Raw genomic sequence first — 12,734 nt, 5'->3', positions numbered from 1 at the left:
GCGCTTCTCCCCGCCCCTCGCGCTCACTCCTCGGGTCCCGCCCTCCGGGACGCGGGGGCGGGGCTGGCCGGGAGCTGCCCTCATCCAACATGGCGCCGCGGGAGGCGAGTCCCTCTCGCCGGCTCCCGGGGTTCCGGTGCCGTGCGTTTTGGTTCCGGAGTAACAGTGTCCTCGCCGCGTCTTCCTCCTCCGATGCCGCTGCCGCTACCGCTGCCGCCGCTGCCGGAACGTTCGGCCTGGGGCGGCAGGGGCCGGGCCCGCGCGCGCCGCATCCTCTGACTCGGGGTGGGAGACAGGATTCGCTCCCCGACCCTCCCAGGAGGGCCCTCCTCGGCTTTCGCTTGGTCTCTCGGACCCTGGGCTCCTTCCATACAGCCCCGGACTGAGTCCCCTGCAGTCGGGGACCCTCCCCTCTCTACTAAGGAAGAGTGGACACCTGCCGCTCTGTCTTCCTAAAACGGGGTCACCTCCTCACACCCACCCAGACGGCGGAGGGGCTTCACGATCCCGTTCTGCCCTCTTTCTCAACTCCAGAACCTTCTGACCTCCGCTAGTTCCTACTGGCCCCTGCCTCGTGCCCCGTCCACGCTCAGACAGAGGCAGCCCCAACCCCATACTGGCTGGGCCTGGCCCGCTGCCTGAGGGTCCCTTCCAGACCGCCCCTCCTCATTTCACTCCCCCTCTTCCTTTCGGTCCCCTTTTCACCTTTTGGAGCCCTCACCTAACCAGGATCCGGTGGGTACCTCCTACCCCAGGATGTGAGCCCCTGTAGCCTGTAATGCTGTGGCTGGCCCTTGGCCCCTTCCATGCCATGGAGAACCAGGTGCTGGTGATTCGGATCAAGATTCCAAATAGTGGCGCGGTGGACTGGACAGTGCACTCGGGGCCGCAGTTACTCTTCAGGGATGTGCTGGTGAGTGGTCATCTCAGCGTCCAAATCCCACTGAGGACTCAGGGCACAGGGATGTGTGGGGTAGTCGGCGCCTTGGCCACTGACTCTCAGCCTGGTGGCCCAAGCTAGTAGTAGTGGCCATTGCTGGCCTCCTGTGGGGGCAGTTTTATTGCTTCTACGACAGACATTGATTAATTGCATGGACTGAAATCCGGCAAATGTTCAGGGCCCTGGGGAAATAGAGATGAATCAGATTGAACCCCTGCCCACAAGGAGCTAACAGCTGGACTGGGACATATGCACAGAAGCATCAACTGGATGCAGAAAGCTGAGTCTAGAAGTTTTTTCCCCCCCAAGTGTTTCTCGGAATGTCCCTGGCCAGACTCCAGCCATGTCTTTCTACAGAGTTCCCCAAACTTGGTGACCAGTAGGGAAAGAGAAACTAGGCAACTTGAACTGACGGTGTTGTCCAACAAACCTAAGGCACCATTGGTTTTAAGACACTATTTTGTGCACCACCCAGAAGGGAAAAGATACCCGCCCGTTAATCTGTGACATGCTGCGCCCTGTACAAAAGCAGCCCAATTTCAGAGACGTTGCAAGTGAAGGAGAAGGTGTGTCTTAGAATCAGTGCGGGGCTGTTACTCTCTGAATACCTGGAACGTATTTCCAATGAAGTCATGGAATGTGAGAGCAGAGTGTAACCTCAGCAGCGGCCTGTTGAGACCTCTTATCTTTTTTGTGATGGTTACTGAGGAGCAGCGAGGTGAAACGGTTTTTCCAAAGCAGTGTTGCTCATGCGTGGGAGAGTCAGCACCAGAACTCACATTTCTTTACTTAGTAGTTTTTTTTCCCCCGTGTTGCACTGCCATTTCAACTCGTTTAGCGCACATTTGAGATAGAGTGCATTGTGCCCATTTTACATATTGAATAATTGAGGTATCAGAGGCAGAAGTGACATACCCAGAAGCATGTTGCAGGTACTAAATCTATAGCGGAAGTTACCTGCGAGGTAAGATGGGACTGAGAAAAGGCTCTTGGGAGGAGGGAGATCTGTGATGTGATTTTGGTGTTCCGTTTTGGTTTTGGTTGTCATAGGTGCCCCCATCAAAATTTGTTTCCTGTACCATTATTTTGCATTCTGGATGTTGCTGACCATCTAGACCATTACAGATTTTCAGGTGTCTGGGCCAGCAGTCCAGAGGCTGCAGTGAGCAGCAGCTTCTTTTCTTGTCTACCAAATGTTACCCTTATCTTTGCGTCTGGAGTTCGCACACTCACGTGCATATAGTTTTCCTCTTGTGACAAGGCCCAGACTTTTTAGCAGGGTCCTCTAGGCCCATCTGGATTGGCTTGTGCCTGCCCGGCACCAGCTCCGTCTCTCACCACACCCCATGAGCACCCTGTGCTCTGGGTCACATAGAATTAACTTTGAGTTCTCCTCAGCTGTCTCCACTCAGTGCTTTTCTTCAGCTGGCCAACTCCTACGTGTCATTCAGAGCTCAGCTTCCCTTTTTCTCTATCTTAGTCTTGGTCACCTGCCCTTCCTCTGCGTTCCCACAGCATCATTCCGCCAAAGCTCACAGGGTTTGTCACAATTTTATCTGTCTCTTCCACTAAATGGCACACTTCTGGAGGAAATGGTTTCTCATGCTTCCTCGGACCCTGAAATATGTGTTCAAATATTTCAAAGGGAGCTTCAAAAACGATGCCCGCGGTTATGGTTTTGTGTACAGCCTGCTAGGTTTTGAATCAAGAAACATGGGTTTAATGGGGCGCCTGGGTGGCTCAGTCAGTTGAGTGTCCAACTCTTCATTTCAGCTCAGGTCATGATTCCAGGGTCATGAGATCGAGCCCTGCACTGGGCTCTGTGCTGAGCATGAAGCCTGCTTCAGATTCTCTCTCCCCACTTCCCTGTGCATGCTCGCTCGCGCGCGCTCTCTCTCTCTCTCTCTCTCAAAACAAACAAACAGGGGCGCCTGGGTGGCTTAGTCGGTTAAGCGTCCGACTTTCGCTTAGGTCATGATCTCTCCGTTCGTGGGTTTGAGCCCCGCATCGGGCTCTGTGCTGACTGCCAGTGCAGAGCCTGGAGCCTGTTTCAGTCTGTGACTCCCTCTCTCTCTGACCCTCCCCTGCTCACGCTGTCTCTCTCTCTCTCTCCTAGAAATAAATAAAACTTAAAAAAACAAACAAACAAAAAAACATGGGTTTAATATCAAGCACGTCCACTAACTAGGCAAGTCACTCTACCTCTTTTAGCCTCAGTTTCCTTACTTGTAAAATGGGGACAATACCTACCTTCAAGGCTTGTGAAGATTAAATGAGATCGTGTCTGTGTTGAGAAAGATGTGAGCTTTCTTTCACTTTGCTCATTTGATATAACAGAAGATACTATTTAAAACGAGTGATACAGTGTTTACAAACACAAAGTGGGCCAGGTTGCCTGAGTTTAAATTGCAAGCCTTGCCAGACTCACTTGGGCAAGTGTATTTTGTGTCTCAGTTCTTTACCTGTTTAAAACAAAAAAAAAAAAGTGAGGGGTAGGGGATAAAAATAATGCCCACTTCATAGAGTATAAGGACTACTGGAGTTGATACATATAAAACACTTTGAACAATCTGGAATGAGATAAGTGCTCTAAATATTGTTACAACGTAAGGGACAAGGCCTTGGTCTTCTGCTTCTTAAGCATCTCTCTATCGTACCTTGGCCTCGCAGTGATTGGCTTTAAATTTTTTTTAATGTTTTATTTATTTTTGAGAGAAAGGAGACAGAGTGTGATCCTGGAAGGGGCAGAGAGAGAGAGGAAGACACAGAATCCGAAGCAGGCTCCAGGCTCTGAGCTGTCAGTACAGAGGCCTATGCAGGCCTTGAACCCACGAGCCATGAGATCATGACCTGAGCTGAAGTCGGATGCTCAACCGACTGAGCCACCCAGGTGACCCCGGGCTGATTGGCTTTAAAGTAAACTTTGCACAGTCGGTCCCGCCATCTAGAGTGCCTTGCGTCCTCACATGCGCAGCTATGCAGGTAAGCCCAGGTGGGGCATGTTCAAAGCCCTGCTGAAGGGCCCTTGGCAATGGGTGCTGTGCTGCCTCCAGTGTTCCTAGAGCATGACCTGCACGTGTAGGTCCTAGTGGACACCTGTGATTTCCTCACCAGGGTCACCTCATCTTTTCATCAAAAAATTGTCAAAAAGCCGGACACCTGGATGGCTCAGTTGGTTAAGTGTCTGACTTCAGCTCAGGTCATGATCTTGCAGTCCATGAGTTCGAGCTCCATATTGGGTTCTGTGCTGTCAGCGCAGAGCTCGCTTTGGATCTCTGTCTCCCTTTCTCTGCACCCCCCTCCCCCATAAACATTAAAAAAAAAAAAAGAAATTGTCAAAAAAACCAACAGATACATCAGCATCTTTGGCTTGGAACCTTAAAATTTAAAGCCAAGTGAAATCCGGAAGCATCCCTTTCATCTAACATAACTCTCTTCTCCCCAGTGTTCAAATGAAGAGGTGTGAACCCCAGAGGGGGAAAATGCTAAAGCCACACAGCTCATTTTTGGTAGAACAGGACACAGAAGCCAGAAGCAGTTTGTGGTCACTGAGTCATCTGTACCTGAGAATGTTTTGAACCTGAGGTTGTAGTCAAAGGTTCTCGTCACGGCTCTGTCAAATAGCTGGGAGACCTTGCACAAGGCACTCCGCCTCTCTGGGCCTGTATCCTGAGTCTGAAAAATGAGGGACCGGCTGCAGTGGGAAGCAGGCCTTGCTGGTCCTCAAGGGCAGAGACATTTGGTTATCTGTTTTTCAGCTTTCTGTATTCTGTCCCTTGTAGACACAATCTCCAGTTTGGGGAAGATCGTGCAGGAGATCGCAGTTAGTCAGTGGTACGAGAGAATGTTCCCCCTATTCCTCTTGTTATTTGAATCCTGTCTCCCAAGTCCCAGCTCAGATTTCCTCTCATCTGCGAAATTTTTATCTAGACTGAGCCTGTGATATTTTTCTTGCCTCCTGAGTTAGCAAATACTATATTGATGTCTTTTGCTTGGCTTTTATCAGACTATAAGTGCACTGTATTGTTATTCTTTTAGATTTGTCTTTATCTCTGTTATCAGACTGTAATCTTCCTAAATCTTATTCTTCTGTAGTCTGCAGCTTTGTGATCTTTATGCTCCTGGCATGTGTAGATGCTTAATTATACTTTTGGTCTATCATATACTTGATTGATATATTAAAAGCATGGGGAAGAAAATGATCAGGAAATAATCACCATTAAGATATTTAAATTTAAATCTTTGGAAATCTTCCTTAGGTAAATGTTTTGTTGTGAAAAAGACAGGGGCTTTTTTTTTTCTTTTTCTGGAAATAAGTCACTTAAAATATAACTGTAAAATATACGTAAAATTATTAAATATGTCCTACTTAGAAATGACCAGTAGGTATTAACTAATTTTGAAACTTTTCAGCTCTTTGGCGTGATGATAAGCCCCACTTTATTTGCTTTAACAAAACAATATGGCTGTTTGTGTCCACATGATCCCTCAAGCAAGTTGGCTTTTTTCTTTTTCCCCACAGCGGGTGTAAAGCCTGTGTGGCTCCTTGTTTATGTTGATGGGCAAAAGGGATCACTGCTGCCCCGCAAGGTTCTCAGCGAGTTATTAGAAATTTGCTGTTTGGTGGGGTCTGCTTCTCTTAAGTAGGAAGGATCCTAAATTAGTTTGCTAATACTATAGAGTTCATGTCTCAAGATTAAGGTGATCAGAGTTCCCTGGAAGTAACCACAGATACCACAACTTGGAGGGTTGGGGGTGGTGTTCCCAGCTTGTTCTGAACCCCACCACTAGTTAGAAAAGGTCCTCAACAGACGCTGTGGAAGGGCGACGGAAATGAGCAAATGACCATCCACCAGTCCTCAGGTGCTGAAATTTTGGGTTTCATTGTGAGGTAAGCTTTGTAACTTTCTAGTGACTTGTTTTATTTAACAGACACTAGTGTGGCCCTTACCATGTGCTAGGCACTCTTAAAATCACTTTATAAATGTGAACTCATTTCATCCCACAAGGTAGGTACAGTTCGGATCTCATGGCCCAGAAGGACCCAGTCACCGAGATGCTGAACAGCAGAGTCAAGGTCCAACCCTAGCACTTTGGCTCCAGTCCACACAGTCAGGCTTTACACTAGCTGTCTGTATAGTTTATTCCATACTCGCTCTACAGTTTTCACTTACTCGTCAATAAATACTTTCTACCTGTAAGTGTGTAGAATTTTTTTTAACATTTATTATCTATCTATCTATCTATCTATCTATCTATCTATCTGTTTATTTACAACTACTTCCTCAGAGTTGATGTTTCATTTGCTAAGATTAGAGCCAGAAGGAAAAAAAAAAATAACCTCCTTCAGCTCTAATGAGTGAGGGCCACCTAAGATAGTTCTCTTTGATCAATTTTATATGCACAGATTTATTTTTGAGGAAGGAGAAAAAGGCACTCTAGAGGCGAGGCTATTATGCAAATTTCCACTGCAGCAGAAGCTTCTGAAGAACTGCCTTCAGAAGGAAGTTGCAGCCGCCACTCTGCTGTGTGCCCCGCTTGGAAGGGCTGTGGGCTCCCTGCTGAGAACTACTGCAGGCGGCTGGCTGCCTGGTGCCAGTTCTGGCAGAGCCCAGGAGGGACGTTGCGGCAGAGTCCCGGAGAGTAGGGAGGTTTGCAGAGCATGCAGGTGGGGCTGGACATCGTGGAGGGTCATCTCTCCCAGCTCTGGCTGTTTCTTGAGGACGTCCCGTGCCTCTTTAAGCTGTCTCTGTAGACTGATTTTCAAGATTTCAACTTTATAGGTTCATTTAAAAATTGGTATCAGAATATATAAGCTTAAAAAATTTTTGTAGGCTGGATTAACTCTGTTCCAGTGTTATTAAATAAATTCACATTTTCCAGTTGCTTACGAGTAAAGGTTGATAAAAATTGTGTCAAATGTAGCATTATAGGTTAATATCATTTTTGGAATAATATGTCACAGAAGCTGTTTTTTGAACTCTTTGCACTATGAATACAAGGCAAGATGTTGCTAGTTACTTTTCAGAAACTGCATTTGTTAAGTGTCCACAATGCGCTAGGCTAACTTACGTATATTATTTAACTTAATTTTTGCATTACCTTTGTAAGTATTACTAGACTCATATTGGAGGATAATCAAATTGAGGGTCAGAGAGGTTAAGTAATTTATTCCCAGTTGCAGAGCTAGTAAGTCAAACGCAGGCTAGTCTGACTCCTAAACCCCTTACTCTTTTTCTACTGGTAGTGCACCCCAGAACCCCCCATGGAAGAAACTGTTTATTTGTTAAAGCAATTACACAAGAGTACATTTACTTTTATTTAAAAAAAAATTTTTAATTGTTTATTTTTGAGACAGAGAGACAGAGCACAAGCAGGGGAGGGGCAGAGAGAGAGACGGAGACACAGAATCCTAAGCAGGCTGCAGGCTCTGAGCTGTCAACACAGAACCCAATGTGGGGCTCAAACCCACGAACTCTCAGATCATGACCTGAACCAAAGTCAGATGCTTAACTGACTGAGCTACCCAGTCACCTCCATAAGAGTGTATTTGTATACACTGTTGAATCAAGAGTGAAAGATTGTGTTACTAATACAGAGTAGAAGAGATTTTGTAAAGAACTTCCCCTCCCCCCACCCCCACCCCGTGCCCCAAAATAGAGATTTAAACTCTGGCCTTACATTGCTAGGTAAGTGTGATTATGAGCTAATGTTTTTATAGTTTATGCCAACATTTCAAAAATCTTTTTCAGGTTCTCATATTTCCTCTAGGATTTGCCACATGTTAGCAATAAAGAAGATGGCTAATTGTGTTTCTTTATTCTTTCTTTGTTTAGGATGTGATAGGCCAGGTTCTGCCTGAAGCAACAACCACAGCATTTGAATGTAAGTCTGGCTTGTATACTTTCTTGACTATGTCTTTCTGCAGTAATTTTTCAAAGGGTTTATGGGTTGCATTACTTTAGAAACTGACAAAAACAGATTATTTATGATCATCATATGGTACATTTAAATATTTATAAATTAATGCAAGTTTAATGATGATACTGAACTGAGTAATATTTTCTTATTTAATCATATCTTGGGTCTGCGTATTTCTATAATATAGCTTTAATTACCAACATGACCTTTATCTGCTCTTGCTCCTCACTGTAATAATATTGTGGGACAAAATGAAACGTGTAAACTACCTGTAGGCCAGTGATTATTGATTAAGAGATTGTAATCCATTACTGCTTTAACACAGCAACAGATTAGAGCTTTTAAGTGAGCGTTGCCTGGAATCATTCTGTTTCAGTGAGGCTTGGTGTGGCTGCTACATGATGGCGGTAACACTTGAGGTCCTGAGTCCTCCCTCCTCACTGCCCCCTCCCCCACCAAAACCAATTGGCTTGGGGATTGGGGAGCAGGATGGACTAGAAAACTAGGTTCCACATGAGCCAGATCATTCATTGCAAGGGACGTCAGGGTCCAGTAACGTTAAGATGAGAGTTTAGGCCATAGAACAGTGGCTCTGATGTTGAGAAGGATGAAGTAAGGATTTTTCCCATCTGTTTTTGAAGGTGAGGGCCACTTTTCCATTAGAAGATGTACGGTTTCTTCACATGGTAGTGTACTTGTTTTTCCTGGTTTTTAAGCAGATGGTTAATGACAGTGAATACAATGTCCTCTCTTTTATTTAGGTTCTCTTTGGAGGACAATTTAGCAGTTCTTACCAAAATATAAAATGTACAAAATCTTCGATTCAGCACTTTCTCTTTTAGGAGGCTTTTCAACAGAAATACCTACACATGTGTTAAATGCCCTTCAAACAAAATATTCATTGTGGAATTTTTTTTTTTAATTTCTAATGTTTATTTATTATTTTTGAGGGAGAGAGAGACAGCATGAGCAGGGGATGGACAGAGAGAGAGAAAGGGAGACACAGAATCTGAAGCAGGCTCCAGGCTCTGAGCTGTCAGCACAGAGCCCGATGTGGGGCTTGAACTCTGAACTTCGAGATCATGACCTGAGCCAAAGTCAGATGCTTAACCGGCTGAGCCACCCGGGTGCCCCATGGAATTATTATTTTTTTTTAATATTTTATTTATTTTTGAGAGAGAGAGACAGCATGAGCAAGGGAGGATCAGAGAGAGAGGGAGGCACAGAATCTGAAACAGGCTCCAGGCTCTGAGCCGGCTGTCAGCACAGAGCCCGATGCGGGGCTCGAACCCACGAACCGCGAGATCATAACCTGAGCCGAAGTTGGACGCTCAACCGAATGAGCCACCCAGGCGCCCCATTTTTTTTTTTTAATACCCATGGAATTATTTTTAATAGCAAGAAATTAGAGGGAAGCTAAATGCCTTGAATAATGGATTAATAAAGTATCCTTTATCTGAAGCACCAGCTAAAAAGAATGATTTTATGCGTTGACATGGGAAGATTTCCATGATACATTGTTGAATAAGCAAATAATATGTATGGTGTAATCCCATTTTTAAAAAAAAGCTAGTCCCTGCCCCTGCCAGCTTCGTGTATCTCTTGAGAGACAAGGGTCTGCAGAGCCCACCGTAGTGGTTTCCAGTAGTGTCCCCTGGGAAGTGGACTTGAGGGTTAGAGTGGGGACGGTTGGCTAGATGAGCACACTTTTTACTTTCTATATTTCTCTCTTATTGGAATATTTTCCGACAGTCATTGCATGTATTTAAAAGTCACTTGTGTAGAACTCTGAAAATAATTAGTATTTTATTAACCACACTGCATTGAAAATACTGGTGAAAAGTGGTACACATATCTGAAATACTTATTAGTGTTGCAGGCTCTTCAGAGCTATTTTGGTAAGTCCTTGGTGGTGCCAGGATTCCATGGACAGGCCGATAATCAACATCAGTTACTGTTGCCAGATGCTGCACTAAGAACATTCCACGGTTATCTCGTTTAATTTAACCTTCACAGGATCCCCACGAAATACTTCGAAGGACTGGAGTTAGCTCCATTTTAGTTGAGGAAAGGATATCTGCTCTGAGCAGCTTGCACAAAGTCTCACAGCTAATGAGTGGTGAAGTGGAGTGTCGTGTAGACTCCAGAACGTGTATTTTTTCTCAACCACTGTTGACACTTGTTTTGGGAGTTGTCAGGATTCTTAAATCACTTATTCTATCTGTAAGCATAGCAGAAAATAAGTTTGCTCTCTACTTCCAACCACCACCCCCTCTTTTTAAGAGAGTGTGCAGGGGAGCAGCAGAGGGAAAGGGAGAGAGAATCTTTAGTAGGCTCCATGATGCAGGGTTTGATCTCAGGACCATGAGATCATGACCTGAGCTGAAATCAAGAGTCAGTTGCTTAACTGACTGAGCTGCCCAGGAGCCCTTGTCCTTCCTACTTCTTGCTTTCTGGGTCCTACAAAGTGTCTTAACCCCATTGGCTTCCAGAGTGAGGGTTTGTAGTAATAACATCGGTAATTTTAGCTATCATTTATTGATGCCTTGCTCTGTTTCTAGCAATGGACTAGATGATTTGCCTGGATTGTTGCTAATCCTGACAAAAACTCTGTGAGGTAGGAAAATTACACCTTTTGGAAACGGAGGCCCAGAGACATGAAATGATTGCCAAAGGTCATCAGCTAGGAAGTGGAAGCAGGTTTAAACACAGTTGTGTTTGACTGTGACACATGCACTTTGTATAACCAAGTGTGTCAGAAGCCTATGAAGTGTGTTAAGTATGGCTTACATGGCTGTGGGTTTATGGTTTATGGGTATGATGGAACAACTCTTCGATAAGTAAAACTTTAACCAAAGAAATATTTATGGCAGTGTATTTAATACTGAAAAGTACCCCTGACACTAAAAGAAAAAAGTGTGAATTTCTAGGTTTAAGTACTAGGAGATCTCACCCCTTTACTGAAACAAAGGTAGCAGCTCTATACCCATCTGTGTCTGGACCAGTTTTAGGCAAAAACAAAACCCCAAAACGCACAGACAAAATAGTAACAGTCCTTTGTTTCTCAGGCTTAGATTACCACATACTTGCCCTTAATGACTTAGAATCCCAGCCTGGCTTTTTTTAAGATTGCTCTAGGATGACCTCATTTTCAGAACCAAAGATCTGAGCTAATAAATGGAATCTATGTAGAAGAAGCATTTGGAGGAGTGCCTGGGTGGGTCAGTCCGTTAAGCGTCTGAATTCGGCTCAGGTCATGATCTCACGATTCGTGGGTTCGAGCCCTGTGTCGGGCTCTGTGCTGGCAGCTAGCTCAGAGCCTGGAGCCTGTCTTCAGATTCTGTGTCTCCCTCTCTCTCTGACCCTCCCCTGCTCACACTGTCTCTATTTCTCTCTCAAAAATAAAGAAAACATTTTGAAAAAAAGAAGAAGCATTTGGAAAGATGTAGCTTGTAAGCTAATTTGCTGACATTTTTGAGCATTTCTGTGGTCTGTAGCTATGATAGAACAACTTCCAAATAAAGAAAACTTTGATCGAAGATGTATTCATGGTACTGTATTTAAAATTGAAAAGGATACCTAACACTAACTGATTTCTTATGCAAAAGAGATGGTATTGTATTTAGCAAAAGGAAAGGGCACTGTCACATTTACCTGTTTCACATAAATATGGAGGAAAAGAGAGTTGATAAGTGGAAAAGAGGAGAAAGGTCAGGTAATCTTAGATTCTTCCGTCTGAGGTGTGCCATCCATTCAGTAAGACCTCTGATGCCCCTTGATGGGGCTAATCTCTCTCCACACCTTTGCTGGAGCAGGTAACCCATCGGGACTGCCTTCTGATGAGCTGTGTGCATGTTTTCTTCCTCACTAGATTTTGAAGGACTTGATGACCGGGTACCATGTTTTATTTCACTCTTGTTCTCAGTACTTAGCTTAGTGCCTTGTGGCACACCTTTGCTGAATAAGGTGGAATGTTGTATGCCTATATTCAGATGAAAATTTTAAAATTACTGTGACCTAAAGCCAAGTAAGTAATTTGCTTTTTTGCATTATTTGTATTATTACCCAGGCATGGGATATAAATTGGCTGGTGGTGGACCAGTCAGGCTCCAGATTCAGACTCCCACACTTGATGAGGCCCTTTGTCCTGAGGCAGAGAGAGGGTCTACAGTGACTATATTCTTTCTGGTTTCTGTTCCTGAGAATAGTGTTTCTGAGGGGAGTTAGGCTGGATAAGGGGAGGGAGACCCATTTGTACTGAATTCACCTCTTGGACCGACAGCCTTGAATCTTTTTCATTTTGCCCCTTTTAGGTCCTTTGCCCTTATCACTAGAGCACAAATAAAAATACTTTCCAATATATAGTGCTTGAGTTCTTTTTTAATTAAGAAGGTATAGATGATCTTAAAAAAGAATTCAAGCAGCATAAAAATGAAACAAAAGCTAAAAGTCCCATTTCCCCAGTTTACTATTTAACAGTGTATTTATTCTGTATCGTTACAGAAGTTTTCTCTGTACATAATGCATACTATACTGCAACCAGTTCCCCCATCCCCACTTACAGTATATACTGAACCTCTTTCCAACATCACTGTGCATAGAACGACTTCATTCCTTTGGATGACAACATTATACTTCATTTTATGGCCATGGCGTAATTTATTTAACCTATTGATAGACTAATCTTAAGTTGTTAGTGGTTTTTTAGTATTAGAAAAAACGCTGCAGTCAACAGCATCATCTTCTATCTTTCCACATTGTGGAAATATATTTGTAGGATAAATTCCCAGGAGTTGGAACTCCTGAGACAAAGAGTACTCCTATTTTACATTTTAATAGCTATTACCATGTTGCTCTCTAAAGGGTAGAACCA

At 44.3% G+C, this 12,734-nt stretch overlaps 1 protein-coding gene across 3 annotated transcripts in view; it reads left to right on the top strand.

Annotated features, from left to right (window-relative positions):
• Positions 1-204: 204 nt before the first annotated feature.
• The window catches only part of MAP2K5 (mitogen-activated protein kinase kinase 5), a 266,228-nt gene continuing 253,698 nt past the window's right edge, over positions 205-12,734 (top strand). For all 3 annotated transcript variants that reach the window (XM_077746645.1, XM_077746636.1, XM_077746628.1), the window contains exons 1-2: positions 205-913; positions 7,777-7,825. In XM_077746645.1, coding sequence (XP_077602771.1) covers positions 779-913; positions 7,777-7,825 — 184 coding nt within the window. In that variant the 5' untranslated portion in view covers positions 205-778. The remainder of the gene's footprint in view (positions 914-7,776; positions 7,826-12,734) is intronic.

The sequence above is a fragment of the Crocuta crocuta genome, unplaced genomic scaffold, assembly GCF_008692635.1.
Source record: "Crocuta crocuta isolate KB4526 unplaced genomic scaffold, BGI_CrCroc_1.0 scaffold130, whole genome shotgun sequence".
Classification (NCBI taxonomy): domain Eukaryota; kingdom Metazoa; phylum Chordata; class Mammalia; order Carnivora; family Hyaenidae; genus Crocuta; species Crocuta crocuta.
Note: the sequence above shows the minus strand (reverse complement) of the source record. Positions and strands in the feature narration are given on the sequence as shown.